Source organism: Citrus sinensis, chromosome 1, assembly GCF_022201045.2.
Source record: "Citrus sinensis cultivar Valencia sweet orange chromosome 1, DVS_A1.0, whole genome shotgun sequence".
NCBI lineage: Eukaryota > Viridiplantae > Streptophyta > Magnoliopsida > Sapindales > Rutaceae > Citrus > Citrus sinensis.
The window spans coordinates 3023435-3042823 of NC_068556.1; the positions used below are offsets into that span (position 1 = coordinate 3023435).

Sequence of the window (19389 nt, forward strand, 5' to 3'; positions counted from 1 at the left end):
GCCTTTCAAATCTCATTAACGTGAATATTGAACGTTGACCTTCCTTGGAAAAAAAAGTTGACCTTATTGCTTTAAGCAAGAAATAATTATAAAAATATTAAATAATAATATAAACCCAAACAGCTGTCTAAATCCGCTTGTTTCATTAATTGATTTTACTTTTTCTACTAATCCTTTATTGTCACTTATGTTGATAGTTTAATTTATATAATTATTTGTAATTGGATCATAGTTATAAAAAAATTAATAAATTATATATTCATGTACTTTAAATTAAATTCGTTGTATGCAATCAAAATGTTTTCATCGTCTAATGATTTTTATCTTTTTTTTTAATAAAAAAATCAATTCAAAAATCACATTCATTTATAATTAAAGAACAAGTCATTTGAAGATGAGTAATTTTTTCAGTTAATAGGCACCTAACTGGTCTTAACCTCAATAAAATTTTAGGATAAGAATTCAGTGTTGAACTGAGTTTTTACTGAGCACTGAATCAATAATTGTTATGTAAGAAAAATAAAAAAAATAAAAATTTAAAATAAATTTTGACCATTGATTTAGTGCTCAGAAATTAAAAAAAAAAAAGCTCAGCATTAAATTTTAATCCAAAATTTTATCCCATTTCAAGTTGGTATAAATGGAGATTGAACCATTTGTCTTTTATCTTTACTGTAAAATTTTAAATCAACTGGACTGGCTCATGGAAACTTGTTTAAAAAATATTAAAAATTTTATCATCTCAATGAATCATATGTAATATAAATGAAATAATAATGTAGAGATAAAGGTAAAATATTGATATGGTTTATTTAGACGCAAAAATTCTTTTTGAAATTTTTTGACGTTGCATGTGCTGGTTGTGTTTTAAGAGTTTTCGAGATAAAAAAAGCTATTTATCCTCCTATAAAACTTTATATTCACTTTTTATCAGATGTGTACATATATTTTTATTATTTATTGAAGCATCCAAGTGGAAATAATTAGGAGCCGGAGAAAAACTCTATGTGCACCAAATTCATACTTCAAATATCCAAGTCATGGATTAAGGGTGTAGGGCCAATTTTTATTATTTTTATTTACTAATATATGAATTTGTTTTAACATTAATGCTAGGGGAGTTATAAAATGACATTTTTATATAATATATAAATTTATGGATTGCATGGCCAAATTAGATTTTTTTTATACTAACTTTTCATATTTTATATATAAAAAAAAAAAAAAACCCCACGATTTCTTCAAAATCTCCGAGTCCCTCTAACCTGATTAACCATATACATCCTCTGCCCTTAGCAACAATGAATGGAAAATAAACAATACAATATTCTTGGAGCACTCAAGATTTTTTTTTCCAGTGCTAAATCCTTGCTTAATTAATCACCTTTTAATTAACATTTTTCTTTACTACCATATCGAACAGATAACAAATTAATTACTTAAACTTTTATGTTAGTTTTTGTATGAAGATTAATATATGCGTGTGTGTATAGAGAGTGAGAGATTTTTAATTTCAGTATACTCGATGATTAAACACATCTTTTCAAGTTTTCATCAACTGCTTTAACGTAGAATGAAATGTTTTGATTAAGGGTATTCAATTCAAGCATATACAAATATGTCACTGCAACTTACAAAAATGACCTCTAGTTTCCTTTGTAGTTCGATATTTTAAAATTATGCAACCATATTACTACCAATAGAATAATAATAATAATAATACAGTCACAAAACTGGACAAACTTTTTTTACAAATTAAAATTGACAGCTTAAAAGTCATGAATGGATTGATTAAGAAGAATGAAAACAGATATGAGATACCTTTATCCAATCAATTCATTCATTCATTGGTTCTAATCTACCAACTTAGTCTATACTAAACTTTTGTATAAATAATGTTACAAATTCATTAACATATATATATATATATGGTGAGAATTAAGAAAGTTTAAAATGCATCCCCCTGTGTGTGTGTATATATATATTTATATTGTATACCTTGCAATTAATACTTAAAATAAATAAATATACACATGACAACACTTCACTAAAAAAGTATTATTACACGAAAACTATTGTAAATTGTAAACTCTATCCTAAGAACATGGTTAATTCTAGATAATTTGATTGAAAATAAAAATATAATTAAAAATAATAATAATGTGAGATACCACGTCCAAAACAATTTGAGTCCCAAATTCAGAAGTGTAATTTATGTATGCAATAAAGAGGAGAAATCAATGTTAAACTATTAATAATTTAACCGAAACATATAGAATTAATTATGACAAAACTCTTAATCTTGGCTGGTTGATGGCATAGTGATAATGCGACATCGATTGGTGAAAAGGACGAAATTCGATGACTTCGATCGCTTTGTCTCTTTTTGTATGATGGCAGAGAAAATGACTTTCAACTAACCATTATTAATCCTATGCAGGTGTACAAACACGAATAAAATAAATTAGGAATATGTTTTCCACAATAAAATTTCATTTTCAATTTTTTTTTTTTTTTTGACCAACTAACAAAGATCTCAGCTATTATAATATAAAGTGGCATGTTGAAGAATAAAAATGATACCCATTTGCTTATCTGTAAAGGCAATGAGATTACATAAATATTTCTCCTGTTTGTGTTAAATTTGCTATTCAAAGCAAGATTCGAATTGTGTCATGTGGTAGCTATTGCATCAACATGGAAATTATTTTCTTCTATGTTAATTATTTCCCTTTCTTGGCTACTACTGAATTAAATTATCAAATTTCTGCTCTTTCAATTTGGGTAAATTATGAAGCTATTTCTAAGCAAGATTATTTGGATTAGATTTGTCAAACACACAAACTATGTATACAAATTCATATGGCATGATATGATTAGAAGAATGTATATTTAAATTAAAATTCATGAAATATTTTTTTTATAAGTTATAAATGTTTAGTTTAATTTTTCTTTTTTAGTAGTTGATCGTTTTAGAATACGAGAATAATCTTAAGTGAACATAGTGTGTGTATATACACTATCTCTTTTACTGGATTCACTAGGTTATTCAGTGACACTGTGATTGATATTTTCTTATATTGTTCGCAGGCTTAATTTATTTATTTTTCTATATGTTACTCTTAGATTTTTAAGTATGTTTTGTTGAGTTTAACTAATCTTAACATTGGTTGTAATATGTTTTACAGATGTCAACTATACACACACACACACACCATTAATGTACATATTTTTTTTTTTTGATACTGGTTACACACCAGTTTACTGCATTACACAGATATTTACAAATATTTACAACTGTTATCACAATAGTACACTGATATTTACAATAAGATATACCTAACTGGGACTTATATATATGATTACATTAAATTTTATGAAATACATGGGCAGATAAATTGTCCTTACAGACGAGGGATGCCCCTACTTCACTTACATTTCGCAAAAAAAAAAAAAGTTATAAATGTTTTAGCCCCACAATGCTTTTGTGGGGGCTTGATCTTGTGAGGGCAGCAGCCCACCACTTCGACCAAGGCCGAAGTGGCTCATACTTACAGTACTTGATCTTAACCAAAGGCCGAGAAAGGCGTTATATATCATACTCACATCAATTAAAGGCCAAGAAAGGTATTATACATATCATACTTACACCTATATACACATATTATACGTTCCAAACTAATGTTTCGCAATATTAGACAATTAATAGTTTTAACATTTTCAAGACGGTGAGTCGTTAATTATATCTTCTTGATCATCATGAATTTTCTCATTTATATTGGCAGAGGCATTAAGTTTGCGTGAATTACGGAAAATTAATATAAAAAAAAACCGACAAATCATACAAAATTAATGTGTCCACATAAAAGGTTTTATAGTACACTTGTGGTGACAAATATCCGCAACTTGGCGCTTGAGTTTATGTACGGATTTGACTTTGCAAATGACAAGCACAAGCACTAATAAAAGAGATACAACGAGAAGAAGAATTAAAACCCATGTGTCCCACGAGGGAGGGATTGGTTGAAACCCCTGGATGGATGGTTCGCTCTTATGAGGTCTGGATTTGAGTATGCTGAAATTGAAAATAACTATATTAAATTGTTTGATTAAGTTAATCGAAATTCTTTTGAAGTTTTAAAATATATTGAAATTCGTTCGAGTGTTAAATTTTTTTTTTTTTTTGATCTTATCATTTAACTTTTGGTAGTGTTTGATATTAGGAATATGAATACTTTTAATTTTTTAATTAATTAAATAATTTTTAGCATAATTAATTAATTTTAAATGCAAAATTATTAGAAAAGTAAAGAAATTATCATAATTTTTCTAATTAATTCAGAATTTGAAAAATTAAATTCGAAATAAATATACATATGCTATCTTTAGGAGAATAATACGTTGAGGATATATGTTGCTTCAACTTTTTATCCTCTGTGTGTGTGTATATATTTAATTTTTTATTACATTCTAAAAAAAATTTAGAGTTAATTAAAAAAGTTATGACAATTCCCTTTCTTTTTTCTACAATTATCAATTAATAATGATTAAGAAAATCATTTAATTAATTTAATAACTAAAGGTATTCATATTATTAATATCAAACAACTATCAAGTGTAAAATGGTAAGATCAGTAAAAATTTTGACACTATAGGAGGTTTGGATGTGTTCTAAAACATTAAACGAGTTTCTAGTAGTTTAGTCAAATAACATGAGAGTTTCACTTTTTCCTCATCAACAATCCGCATGTTTTATATATCTTTTATCTTTTTTTTTTAAAAAAAAAAAATGAGCTAAAGACATCGGTCCTTATGCATTAGCTTATGCATTAGGTGGTTAAACTTTTGTTTTCAGCTTTCTTGAATAAATTTTCGGATCACTCATATACTTTTAGAGAAAATATAATGATGGCTAATGTTCTAACAAGCTTGAGTCAGCAATATGCTCATTTTACTTAGTGGGATTCATCTCCTTCAGAAATTGATGCTTTACCTTTTTTTTTATGATGCAAATGGCTTTCCAAATTATCAATTTTAATTTATTTTATCTTTGCTTTATCGATTTGATAAGGAGTAAGACTTATTTTATCCCTCCAAATTATACTATCCACAAAAAAAAAAAAAAAAAAAAATTTGCCAGACATTTCGGCTGCCCAAAGCCCCAGATGGATATGTATGTGTAAATGTTACTATGTTAATAAATTAAAAAAAAAAAAGATAGAGAGAGAGAGAGAGAGAGAGAGAGAGAGAGAGAGAGAGAGTCATGTTTCATCTGTCATGATGTATAGATGATGGACGAAACAGTATTTGGGATAGCAAAATATATATGGTACAAAACTAAAGTAGATGTGTGTGGGACAAAGGGTATGCGGCACCTGAATTTGATAGCCCACATAAAAGATCTTTCTCCTGTGATCTAATCTATAAAGTTTTCTTGTTCATATTTATGGCATAAAAAAAAAAAAAAAAAAAACTGAAATCAAAAGATAAGTAAGAAAAAAAAGAAAGGAAAAGGTGGATTTTTTTTATATAAAAACTGGGTATATCGTTTATTTATTGTTTATGGAATAGATCGTGTGTTATTAATATTGAGTTATATATATGCAGATGCAACCATTAAAATGAGAAGCAAAAACGCAGAGGAGAGGTGTACTGTGTAGATTTCGTATGCAGGAGGAGATCCGCAAAAGTTCATAGGTGCTGCAAAATCACTGTGCATGGATCTATCTATCCGTATATGATCGGAAATGAAGGCTTGATATTGGCTCAGACTAACTAGGTAGCTAGCTATATGTACACAGATAGCTACTAGCTTTGAATAAACCTGTGCTGAAACAGTTTTATATGATTAATTAATTGTTTTACTACTTATATATGATATGACTTAGCTTTTAATTCTCCAATTTTATAAAGTTAATTTAACACTTTATTTGCAACATTGTAAACTGTCTTTTTCGGAATTTACAAAACTGTAAACAGCGTCTTGGACTAAGTCCGGATTTCCCGTAATCACAAATATGTATTCTTGTTAATTCACGTCTGCATTACGACGTAGCTTGGCTTGGAGCTTGTTTGCATCATTGCATGTCCAGAACCAGACGAAGACCCAGACCCAGATGACGCACTAATCGATATTTCTGCGGCTGGGTTTGAATTTTCATTGCGAAAACTTTTCCCCTATTGCTTTTGCCACCTTTCTCTCGCTCTCTCTCTCTTTCTTTCGGGTTTGTTTGCTCCAAATATCATAAACGTAATTAGTCAAGATCGAATGCGATCGCGCGGGACACCGGATGGTTTACAACAAAAAAAAAAAAATCAGAAACGTATGTATCTAAATTTCCTATAATCTGTCTATCAGCGTACGTGTCTCTTTTCTTTTCTTTTATTAAAGGTTTATACTTTATATATATATACATGATCATTCAGAGATACCCATCATATATGATATGATCAAAATTATTACGTTTCCATGTCCAGGAAATCTGATGACTACCGTCAGTAATAAGCTCCAAAGAAGCTCTCTTTAATTCATATGTAGTTCATCGAGCTTCTGCAAGTCAACTATATAATTGATAATAATCACGCAATAAAAATTGGAGGGGGATTAACAATGAAAATGGAGAAAGCTAATTTGTAAAAATGAACGAATGCATACCAACAGCTACCCTGAAAAAAAAAAAGCAATCATCGACCGAGTCATATGCTTCAAGATCAATTAAGCAGAACGTAACCACACAAATCCTGCTGTATGATTCTAAAGGTAATTAAATTAAAGCATATGGGTGATCTGGTCGTGGGACATAAAAATAAGAAGCTGCAGTTTAATTAATAGAGATTCTGACCCCCATGAAACTAGCTAATCTATCGTTTGTTGAGTATTGCCTGCTGGGTTTGTACAATATTGAATTAACACCCAAAATTAAATTTATTTGGTTGAACAATAAATATAGCTGAAAACAACTTTAGTTATTAAGCTTTTCCACAGGTTTAGGTTCAATATATATATATTCTTCCTTATTATTTGCTTAATTTTAGCCGTTAATTAATAAAGTAAAATAACATAATGGATTTAGGTTAACAGAGGCTGAGATTAAGCTCCTTACGCTATTCATGTCAACGTCCCTGCTGCTTCAGTAATTGACAATTTGTGTAATACCTTTTTCTAGATGTAACTACTATAAATAGCTATATATTGTGGACCACAACTGATGCATATAATAAAGTCTCGCTTGTCACAATATTATTCTTTGTTCATCTTTTTTTAATCACATTTTAATAACTTTATTACTCAACCCTTAATCATCTGAGAAAAGAAAAAGGCAAAAAAAGGTTGCTAGCTAATAGAGAATACGCTCCACCCACGTTTAATTGTACAAACAGTTTATTGGGGGGGCAGCAACTACCTACCAGCCATGAACATTTGATAAGTTTTAGGAGGAGACAGTGGCCTTCGGTTATGGAAGTACTTGTTTTTAATTTATAAAAGAGATTATTCTATTGTCTATTGGGATGTGTTAGATATCTATGGGCATGATGACACCAAGATATCAAACACTGAAAGTAGAGGGCCCTTAAGTGTTGAGGTATCCCTTTCATCTAATTTTAGATGCTATAAATTTATTTTTATTTTTTAAAGATCCGTGACATATTTCACCAAATTCAACACGGATCTCAATGGCTTCACTGACCCTATTGCAGCAGTACCAACTACTAATGAAACGCAAAGAGGGTACTCATTTTTTTTTTTTTTTTTTGAGTCTGAAGAATCAAGGGCATCGCTTTATTAAAAGTGTTCTCTTCTATTGTTCAATAAAATGAATGAGTCTCGTTGTCGCTTCTCATAGAGCCCTATCAAAGCATCGATCGATTCTTAAAACGAAGTTGTTGTTGGAGAACTTGATGTGGTCCTTGTAAAACAATAATAGCTAGAGGAAAAAAAGAAGTGGCATTCAATTTTACATATGTTATCTTCTAAAAAGATTAAAAGCGATCAGAGTTATGAAAAGAGAATGACTAAACTACAAATCACCTTTTATTACAATTTTTTTTTTAACGTTCATCTTCTAAGATTTTCGCTCATATTTCTCAATTTACAATTATATATGGTATTGTAAAATTGAAGACACCATAAGAATAAAAAATATATATTCAATGAAAAGCGGCCAGGAGAATGAAAGACGCTATTGTACCAAACAATGTTACATTCTTGACATACCATCAATGGAAAAAAGAAAAACCTATGTTATGATCAGAAATGAAATTCGTGTGTGCTATTATTCTTGTTAACAATTACGTGACATTATTTTTGGGATTTGTGCAAGAAAACCGTTTGTTGTTGTTTTTTTCTCCCATTCATTTGCTTAGCTTTTATTGCTGAATGATACCTGAACATTGGCGCTCAAATCCAATGGTAACAAAGGGACCCCTACTACCTATGCCTAATGAATGATCTCTTTATCTGTCTCTCTAATTTCTATCCTTCAAATATTCAACTAATTAACATACAAATAACCAACCCAAAAAAAAAGAAAGAAATAATGCAATGTTCACTCCAATAATTCACATGAATTAAACACATTAATCAACAAGAATATTGACAAGTGAAGCAATCATCCTCTTGATCTATTATTTATATGACGCTGAGAGATTATGCTTTTTAGAGAAGATGATGAGTTTAAAGTTTCGATGTTAAATGATAACAGTTACTGCATTAAGTGGATTAATATAAATGTTGGGGGATGACAATATTATAATTGTGTTGAGTTGTGTCGCTCACTCACTCACTTTTATTACAACTAAATGGCAAAACCCAAAAATAAAATTAAAAAAAAAATAGTTTCATTATCTTAGCTAGTGTGGCATTTCCATGATTGGCCACAATTTGATCTTGTATTTTACTAGGCCAGGGCAGGGCTTTAGGGTTAGATATTTATTCATTTATTTATATTATGTATGAAAAATTCGGCTAGGGTTACTACATTTCCTTTCATTTGCTTCTCATTACCTGCCAGAAAATTAACTTAGGGTTTCATGCCCGAACTAACTCCACTCTCCTTCGCCGCTCGTGCATTACACGATCTAATCAAAACAAATTTTTGTGCTAAAGCATATTTGATCCTAGATAACTTGGCAAAGATACTATTAATTTTATCCCCTCCCCAACAGAGCGTGTAAACGACGCGTGGTGAATAGTGCTCTCAACTATTCATCTCTAGGGTTTCCTTTCTAAATGGATTGTGATAAGAACCGCACCTTCTTGCAACGTGGCAAGCATCCATAGGCCGTTTCCACTTTCTCGCTCTAACTTTAGTTGTTTCTCTCTCTATACCTACACATGTATGTATCTGTTGTTTGTATAAAAAATAAATAAATTGGAGACATATGAGTTTATGACATGGCATGTCATGGTTATTTGGACAAAAGATAATATAATTCTCTCTGTCTCTCTCTCTCCCCCCCTTCTCTCTCTTTCTTAACGCACACACTCACCTCTCTCTCTCTCTCTAAAGAATCGAGCTTCAAAAGCTAGGGTTTCTCGAAACTTCGCACTCTAATTCTACACAACAAGCTTCGAATCTCGTATCAGTACGCATTTCTTCTTCTTCTCCGTCAAATGCTTTATTTGATGGTGCTGGTTTCATGACCGGCCGTGGAGAATCGGAACCGAGTCGACGTGAGTTTGATTTGACTCCTAGTCAACTCAGTAAAGGTAACTTTTTTACTCCAATTAATCGGTTTTGTTTCCATTTACGCGTTTCTGATTTGTTTCGAGGTGACTCGGATTAGTTTCGTCCGAGCTCCAGCTCGTTTGTTTGAGATATTTTGGTCATTTCACTGTGTTTCGTACGTCAAGTTCAGCCATTGCTTTGTATTTTCTAATCTGGGTTTTGGTTTTTGTTAGTGAATCTATTCACTTCTGCTATATTTTATGTTTTGTTTCGATTGTTTTATCGTATTACAACATGTTAGTGACTGTTCACTGTTTGTGAATTTTGAAACTAAAATAAACCCTAATTATTTCTTTAGGAATTGATGCTAATGATTTTACCATGTAATGAATTTTTTAGAGGTGGTATTGAAGTGGGTTTGTTTTATATCATTTATGTTGAGAGTATTAACACTACTTTTTGTTTTAAGGCACAGTCTATGGATTCATCTTAGAAACCCTAAGTTGGGTTTGTCTTAGCTGTGTTATTTTATTGATTTACTTTCCATCTATAATGACTTGGTTTAGCTACATAGGTTATAGTAATGTAATTAAAGCATGCAATTAGTGACTGCAAACATGTTCACTTTTGATTTCATTGAAAACTAGGGTTTCAAATCTTGTTCCTTTTGAGTATTAAGTGCTTTGTTTATACTAGATGCTATTTTATGTGTCGAATCACTTTACATACTGGCGTTTCAACCTGTTTCCCTTATTGTTGGTTTGTGGTAGACTCAAAACTTTGTTGTTTGATACCTTGCCTTAGATCTTTTTGTGTACTTGATCACTCAAGATGTTTACTATTGCTTTCCATGTGTACTGATATCATCAAACTGTAGCCTACTAACCTATATTAGCACATGGTAATGTTGTAACTAAATAATATTCGGATTTGTGTGCGTAGCAGATTGAATAGGTTCAGGTTGCGCATTAGTTGCTAATAATATGGAGAGAAACATTGTGGGGGAGGAGAATCATCAGGTTGATGACTCGGATCTTGTCTCAAAATCTGTGGGATCATCTGTTAAGATTGACTCGATATCCATAGATCTTGTTAATAATGATGAAGCTAATGCAGGAAAGTGTGAGCATTTTTCTATACGGTAAGCTTTCTCAATTTAATATGACTATGACTCCAAAGTTTTCTTTGCAGTTATGTGTTGTGCATGTGCTGTGCATTAACACTGCAGGCTCAAGCGAATTTCTGTCACATCCAGTCGCATGTAGTTTTTGTTTGTGAATTTTTAGTGTGTATGTTTCTGATATACACCTGATGACGAAATATGAGCATGTTATTTTTCAACAATGGAGATTTTTTTTTTTAGTGTAAATAAAAAATTGAGAGACCTAAGCTAATTTGGTGGCAGCAAGGACAGTTGTGAAAATATTCATATTACAGATAAGTTGCTGATTTAATCTGGACAGCTAAGGAGATTACATGTCAGATATAAGTTTGCAATTGTGTAGAGAGTTATTTTGTCAAGTGTTAGTTTTGTGTTTGACATAGAATATTGACTTGAGCATTCACATTGGAAGATTTCCTTACACATTCTCCTTGTTTGAGTGCAGTGGATTTGTGTCTGAAGTTCGGAAGAAAAACTGGAAGTTATGTTGGCCATTTGCTTTAGATGAGAATCATAATAAACCTGAGGAGGAAGCACATGCACTTCCTCCCTTACATGTTGCAAAGTTCAGATGGTGGCGTTGCCAAAACTGCTTACAGGAACTGGGTTCTGAAGGTAACACTTATGGTTATGGAAATAGCTGTAATTATTGTAGCAGTACTAGTTTTAAATCCACTGGGACTTGTCCCCATATGTCATCCTTTGGGGATGCTGCAATGCTGCAATCAGCTATTGGGCAAGCTCGAAAACTGAATATTTCTGCTGGAAGAAAATTTGATGCTACTGCTAGTATTGCCACTGACCTGAATGTCAATGACTGCTGTCTTCCATCACACGATGACAAGAATAGAAAGAAATCTGAACCCACTAACACTCCTGCCACAGGTATAGTTTAATACAAGGTTTCATTCCATTATGCTAACTTATTCTCTATGTTGGATTATCTGTTTGAATTTTTTTTCCCCCAGTGGATGAGAGTTGTCCTGAAGATAAGATGAATCATGAAGTTCTTGAATCAGCTGGTGCCCCAACAGCTGTTACTTCTGGGTTAATGACAGGAAGACATCATGCTGTTGAAATAGGTAAAATTATTTGGAATTGCTAATCAAGTATGCTACATAATACTACCAGCTTCTAAACTGAAGCTGGAAGTGTACTTGTTGCTATGATAATAGTTGTGATTTATAAAATAGTATCTCTCAAGACAAATTGCAATGGATTTGTTGCAAATACTGCAAACCTAACTGTGAAAGTCATGAAGCTGCTGAGATGGAGCTTTCTAATGAAAAACTCAAATACATGTTTAAGAATTCCGTTGAAATTTGTCAAACAGGTAAACAACCTTCTGCGGAGGAAAAAAATAAGAAGTTAATGATAGCTTGTGGGCCATCCAGAGTAGTTGGTATGGTTGATGAGGTGCTTGCTGCTGCCAAGGATCTTGCAATTGAACATCCTTCTCATGAACTAGATGAGTGTGATAATGCACCATCTGATAGTGATGAGACATTGTCTGGACATGATCTGCAGGACCATCATCATGATAGCTCAAGTGGTTCACATCGAAGAAAAACCAGAAAAGTGCGTCTGCTGACTGAGTTGTTGGCTGAAAATGGGGATATAAAAGCTAATCTAACCATGACTGAAAGTTCTCCCTCCAATTCTGTTCCTGGTTCGTCTGCAGGGATAGATATACTCTCTGATCCCCAGGGTCTGGTGGCTGCCCAAGGAAATTCTATTAGGCCTTTGGATCAAAATAAGAAAAGGAAGTTCCCTCATGATGAAGAACCGGATCCCTTAGAAAAAAGCTCCCCGAATAATTTCCATAGAAAAAATAGTACCTGCACTGAAAGTGCAGAAACCATTGGTGCACTGGCAAGTTTGGATACAAAAGAAGATGCTGATATAGACCTACATATTGGTGTAAACAGCCGTTTGAACAAATTCAGGTTTGATAGAAGTCCTATAGGTAAGAAGAGAAATAAGAGCCTGGTTGCTGATGAATTTTTGTCCTTAGCACCGTCCGGAGGAAATATGCTAGAAGATATGCAAGATAGAACTGGAGATTCTAACAACGACAGTCCTTCTGATTCTTTCTTGTTGGAATCGGCACAAACTGCATTTATAAGCAGGGGAATGTATCCTTTTGCTTTGCCTCCTCAGAAGTCAGAGAGAAGTTCTAGTGTGTGCAAGAAGAAAAGCAAGACGACCCAATTTGATGAATGGCAGGCTCCTCTAATCCCTTGGAGTAGTGACATGCTGAAAGAAGGTCCAGCAAGAAGAAAAGATGTAGAGATCAAGCAGATGCATTCAACAATTTCTCCGTTTCAATCATCACAAGATGCCACCACTGGAAAAGGGCTGCAACTTTCTCTAAATAGCTGCTTCACCACACAAGGATATGAAAGCAAATATTTTTCTCCACTAGAACACAGTCAGTTTCCTTGGCGAGGGGGTAGTTCAAAAGAAAATGGGGTCATGGGAAAAGATATCCAGACAAACTGTGTAGGGGATTCCGATTATCATTCTAAATCAGAATCAGTTTCATTTCTTCGAAAGGGAGTACATTGTGATCTCAGTAGGGAAAATTATAGAATGTCTTTCCTAAATGAAAAGCAGAAGTTCACTCCTCAGGTGGATGCTGGGGGTCGTTCTCTGATGCAGCCAATGGTATGAGCTATCCTTGTCTTTTTGGTGCTGCTGTATTGAGTTTCTGTTATATTTCTGTTTAGCATCTTAGTTGAAGGAGAATTGCTTCATTTTTTTTTAAGTTTTATTTAGCTCACCTTTAGCCTTTTTTGATATTATTTTGTTGTATAGTGATCAGTCCCTGCTCTATATATTATTAATGCTGGGGGAGTTTTTGTCTTATGTTTCTTTATTGAATAGTTCATTGGAAATGATGTGTACAAGGTCTTGTTGAGTGCAAACCAAACCCAAACTTTGGATCAGCAAAATTTTCCCAGTTATGAACCAAAAAAAATACATCACTGCCTCAACATTTAGTGGTTTGGCACTGTAAAATGTTTATGGAGTCCCTTTTGAGCTTTGTGTCAGCAAATTTTGCCCATCTATTTTTGGTTGCCCTTCTGGATTTTTCTGTTGTCTCTGTGAATATGACATGTCAGTGCTTTTGGTACACTTTGTTCTGAGACAATGATAACTACTATTTGCAGGATTTTTGCAGTAGAGGTAACAAAGGGAAATCTACAGAAATCAATGAACATTCAGCTTTGACTATGAAACCTAGTGATCAACAAGCTGATAAAGTGTCTGAACAGGGAGTTCCAGACGACATACCTATGGAAATTGTTGAACTGATGGCAAAGAATCAGTATGAGAGGTGTCTACCTGATGTTGAAAATGAAAAAATGCTAGAAACTACCATCAACCACAGTAATGCTCCGATTTATGCAAAAGAGAAGTTGAGTTTTTTGTCCAATGAGACTCCTCAAAAACCAAAACCTCTAGCTAAAATTGGTAGAAATGGCAAGATTGCAAGACCTGAAAATGGTGGAACTAGGAAACGAAAGTCAGTTGATTGCCTCCCTCATATTGGTAGAAAGCATTTTAACGTGAGCCCATTGGAACAAACTCATTGCGCTTCAGGATTTATGCCATTTGCTCATTGTCAAGGAAAACTACCAAATGGAATCAAATTTTCTGATACAAGTTCCAGCAAACATCGTATTTCTCAAAATTGCCAATGGATTGGGAATATATTGGGGCACAGGACCTCTCAGACTAATTTGCAGACATTGGGAGGTTGTAACTCATGCCAGAATGTTCCACAACAGGGTAAAGAAACTGCTCATCTTTGGTCATCCATGATCCCGCCCTTTATATATGATATTCATCAAAAGCATGCCAGTCAATCTACAAATGCAGACATGCTTTCTCATTGTCCTAGTCTGCACAAGGGTAATGTGGATGGGAATCATGATCTGAACTTTTGGAACATTGATGTCACCAATATTGAAAAGCATAGTAGGACCTTCGACTCTGAATCTCTCAGCAGGCCACATGCAGAGTATCCATTTGCTTGCAAACATAGCAGATCAAGGCCTCTAGATGTGTATTCTAATGAAACCATTCCAGCTATGCATCTACTTAGCCTCATGGATGCACAATTGCCGTCTGGTGCACCAATTGGCATTGATGGGAACCGTAAGTTCCTCAAGAGATCTTCCCTTCCTCATGATCATCATTCTAAGGACTTCTCTGGCCTGTCATCTGGAGCATATAACACCACCAGTACCATGAAGCCTACACAATATGATTATTATGGTAAAAATCACCTTTCACAGAGCTCTCCTGAATGTTTTCCTGCTATTCAAACAGTTGGTGCTTCTGGGTTTTCATTTCAACATGATAAAGTTGTCAAGAAGATTACTGGTTCTACAGGTCAAGCATCCCTGAGGTGCCAGGAGAGAGACAAGGCAAAAGCCTCAGATTCACCTTCACAAAATAAAGACAACAGATCTCATCAACCGGTGTTTATAACTGGTGTTTCAGGCAGAGGTCTAGGAAATATTCCTGTACCTAACATGCAGAAAATTTTCGTTGGCACTTCAGATCCTGCGGTGTTCCCTTTGACATTCCATGAGATTGAAAATGCAACAAAACATAAGCTGGAGTCCTGCAATACTACTAGCACTGTTTTGCCTCCGAAAAGCAGCTCCAAGACTGAAATATGCAGTGTTAATAGAAACCCTGCCGATTTTAGCATGCCAGAAGATGAGAATATTTACATGATCAGAGGTGAAGACCTAAAATATAGAAAGTCAGTTTTCTCTGAGAATAGACCTGGCTTAATCAAATTGGATGGACGCAAGCGACAAAAGAAGCTAACTGCTATGAAAGGTTAAAATTTCACCTCTTTACTCAACTGATGATTATAGAACTCATCCTTCCAAATTATTTACAAAGCCTTTTTCTTGCAAGACACTCAGGATTTTATATATTTTTATGTCAGCAGGTAAAGTTTGAGATTTCATTTCGACTGAGAAGGGTGCTGAAACACCATGTAGCTAATAGCATTATGCCATGTGCAAGCTGATAATTTTATGGGGAGTATTCAATTTCAATCATAATGGGCAGTTTTAATGTCCAAACCAATCTTCGAAAGATGTGCTGGGAGCAGGGTGAGGCCTGTATATACTTCCATACACCTTGACATTCCAGAATATAGTTAAATGTGTGTAATTTTGTTTTGGTGTTGTATCTTGATTTACTACCGCACAAGGCTTGTTTTGTTACTGCAAATGTTCTGTGCTTCAGTTCCATCCCTGAGCAGGAAGGGGGAATGGGAAAACAAAAGCACGGGGCATCGGCTGATATTTATATGCAGATGCTTGTGTTTCAATTGCCATCAATAAACTTGGAGTTGATAATAACTTTATGTTACAGACTTATAAGAAACAAGAGCTTAGGGCAGAATGAGATTCTGTAGCTGAAATAAGACTGCCTCGGTTATCTTTTTTAATTATTTATTTTTTCATTATAAAAGTACAAAGAGGGCAAAAAAAAAAAAAAAAAAGAGGTCTCATGGTTTATTTAATGTGATTTTCCTTTGATGAAAGTTTTTTTATTGTGCACCAATATGCAGAGAATACTGCTTCGATGTCTCTCTGGGATTTTTCTGCCGGATTTATTTATTTATTTATTTTTTATCCTGGAAAATTTGTTTGATGTCAATGGATTGTCCTTAAAAGAAAACCCAGATCGGATCCTACTCAATATCAATTGAATTTCATTCTTAATGGGATTAAATGGTGTTCAATTGATTGCCTAAATGAATATGGAAATGACACTGCTGCTAAATTCCTAAACCAATGGGGGACCATTGATTAATTCTTTTTTCAGGTTTTTTTTTTTTTTTGTGGCTTAAAAGACAATGATTATTTCATTAGAAATTCGAAGGGGCGATCAAATGCCAATGTCAATTTACGTGTATGAAAATGTTTTATCCATGTTTTGATGATGAAACCCGGTTAAAAATATTAAAAGATACCTTTTAGGAAATGTATTATAGATGTTTTGGCAAGCGTAGCTGTCTTGAATGTTTTATACAAAATTAACATATACACATATATATTCTCTCGCAAAAATATCATTAGTTGACAAAAAAAATACATATTTCAATAAATTAATAGATAAAAAAAAATGCAGTCTTCAATTTATTAAAATCTATATTTATTTTGTATTTTACTGTACATCTCCTCACTTTAAGAAAGTGAAGATAACCTCACTTGAAAAAAAAATAATACGTCACTAATAATAATAATAATCATCATCATCATCGTCATCTAATGAGGACATCATTATTTTAACAAAATGAGTATGTCACTAACAGATAAAAAAACAGTCTTTAATATATTAAAATTTATACTTTTTGTATTTTAGTATGCATCCTCACTTTAACAAAGTGTGGATAGCCTCATTAGAGAATATATATATATATATATATATATTTCCAATCATGGATTCCTAACCATATTAAAATTAGAGATAAGCGAAAAAGATAAGGAGATTAAAAAAATATAAATTTTAATACACTACAAGAAAAAATATATTATATTGAAGTTTATATTTATTTTGCCTTTTTAAATTATTCTTGATTTTAATATGGTTAGGGATTTTACATTAGAACACACACACACATATATAGAAATGATCCAATATACAATCCTATACTTTGTTAAAATTTGAAAAAAGGTTATTAAATCACGTGATTTTGTAGTATAATAATATTAAATTAATCATATGATTTAAAAGCTTTTCTAAAGTTTCAGGATCAAGTCAGCACTATATACATAAATATTCTATTTTTGAAGATGCGGTTTTGTGACGCAAATCGACGTAGACTGATTTTTCTGATACTCATTTCATCAGCGGATTTGAACCGTATGTACACAAATTTGTTCTCATTATCACCGTTGGTTAATGGCTAATGGAGCATATATATAAAGTTGAAGTACAGACATTTGTATTTAAGAATAAAAATAAAAATAAAAAATGAACAGAGGTAGGTAGTCACTGATGATAAAGATATACAAAGTTCAAGAATCAAAATATATACCGTCCAGTTGCTACAAAGTCAGATGCATGCTCTCTCTCTTCTCTCTCTCTATGTGTCCAATTGGCCCATGGTTTGGTGCTTTCTACACTTGTTTCCACCATGCATTTACTTGTAAAATCTCTCTCGACTGTTGTTTCACGAATTGCAGCACTTGATTGTGGAAAAAAAAGGGCTTTATTATTACTTTTTATATTTAATTAGATTGAAATATGTTCCAAACTTTTATGACAAAATGAAGGGAGTCTGCTGTTTCTCTCTATCAGCTGGATGAAAGCACAGTATTAAGTTGATCAGTTGAATGTGAGTAAAACACTATTAATTAACCAAAACCCTAGGGTTACAAGAGCTTCGGATAAATTTCAAATAAAATCCTTTCCTAAAATTATTATTATTATTTTTGTATGGGTTTTCTCTCTACATATTTTCTGTAATTTCATTTTATGAAGAGTAAACTGTTAAGTGGCTGCATGCCTGATCTCATAAAGAAGAATCCTCATGACATTTTCGTATACCTCCTCGTTATTCTAAATAAACTTATTAATTAAATCCGGCCTCCCACCCACCATAAATTAAAATTAAGTTTCGTTTGATCATCATGATATATATTTTCGATGCTCAATCAAATGCACTAAAGCTTTACACGTTATAACGACAATCTTCTGTATATTCGTTTGAACTGATGATTGAAAAGAAAGTGTATATATATAGACAATTATAACGTACGGAGTCTTCTTGTCTTTGAATTTTTGCATCAATTATAACAAATTCATGTCATGCTGATCCATTTGTATAAAATATTTAATTTAATTTGCATCTTCATTTGTGATGTTTCTTTATACGCTTATGTCTTTATTTTTGTCTTCTGCAGGAGCAGTGTTCTTAAATATGAATACCAATCTGCAGGCTTACTCGTCACATGGATCCCATTTACATTGGCGTGTATTTATTTGTTCATTGCATCAGTATGGCTATTAATTATATTATCCACTTATTGTTGTAACATCTGAAATCAACTGAAATACGTAATAAGAGCAAAAATTTCGTGAATGGCTAAAATCATTTCCCCAAATCATGTTCCAGAGATGACGTGAAAATTTGTTTTTTTGTGGATAACTGTTGATCGATGTGTATGGGTCATCTCAGATCAGTGATGACTGATGAACAATTGATTTATTATTATAAATTATAAACATTTCTGTTCTTTCTCTTTCAGTAAGCATAAGCTATGTTGACATATGTTGATATTATTCCGACAACAAAACAAATAATGCGTTTCATTCATATCTTTATTATATATATATATATATTGATATATTAAGACGATTAGATATGTTTATAATTAAAGATTTCGAAGTAATGTAAGATGAATCTTTTACTACATAAAAAGAACTATGATTTTTCTTGTTGCGTTGATTTAACTGACTTTTCTTTTCTTTTTTTTTTTAACTTTTTTCAAAGAAATAAAATAAACAAACGACATA

General features: G+C 32.6%; 1 protein-coding gene across 2 annotated transcripts; it reads left to right on the plus strand.

The window, feature by feature from the left end:
- Positions 1-9400: 9400 nt before the first annotated feature.
- LOC102617079 (protein EMBRYONIC FLOWER 1) lies at positions 9401-16223 on the plus strand. Of its 2 annotated transcripts, none has more exons than XM_006476008.4 (7): positions 9401-9709; positions 10611-10809; positions 11276-11715; positions 11799-11912; positions 12164-13497; positions 14004-15690; positions 15806-16223. In XM_006476008.4, the coding sequence occupies exons 2-7, from the start codon at positions 10652-10654 to the stop codon at positions 15814-15816; spliced, it is 3744 nt and encodes a 1247-aa protein (XP_006476071.1). In that variant the 5' UTR covers positions 9401-9709; positions 10611-10651; the 3' UTR covers positions 15817-16223. The 2 variants fall into 2 exon arrangements, with proteins under 2 accessions (XP_006476071.1, XP_006476070.1); XM_006476007.4 differs by having other exon boundaries at positions 10614-10809.
- The last annotated feature ends 3166 nt before the right edge of the window (positions 16224-19389 follow it).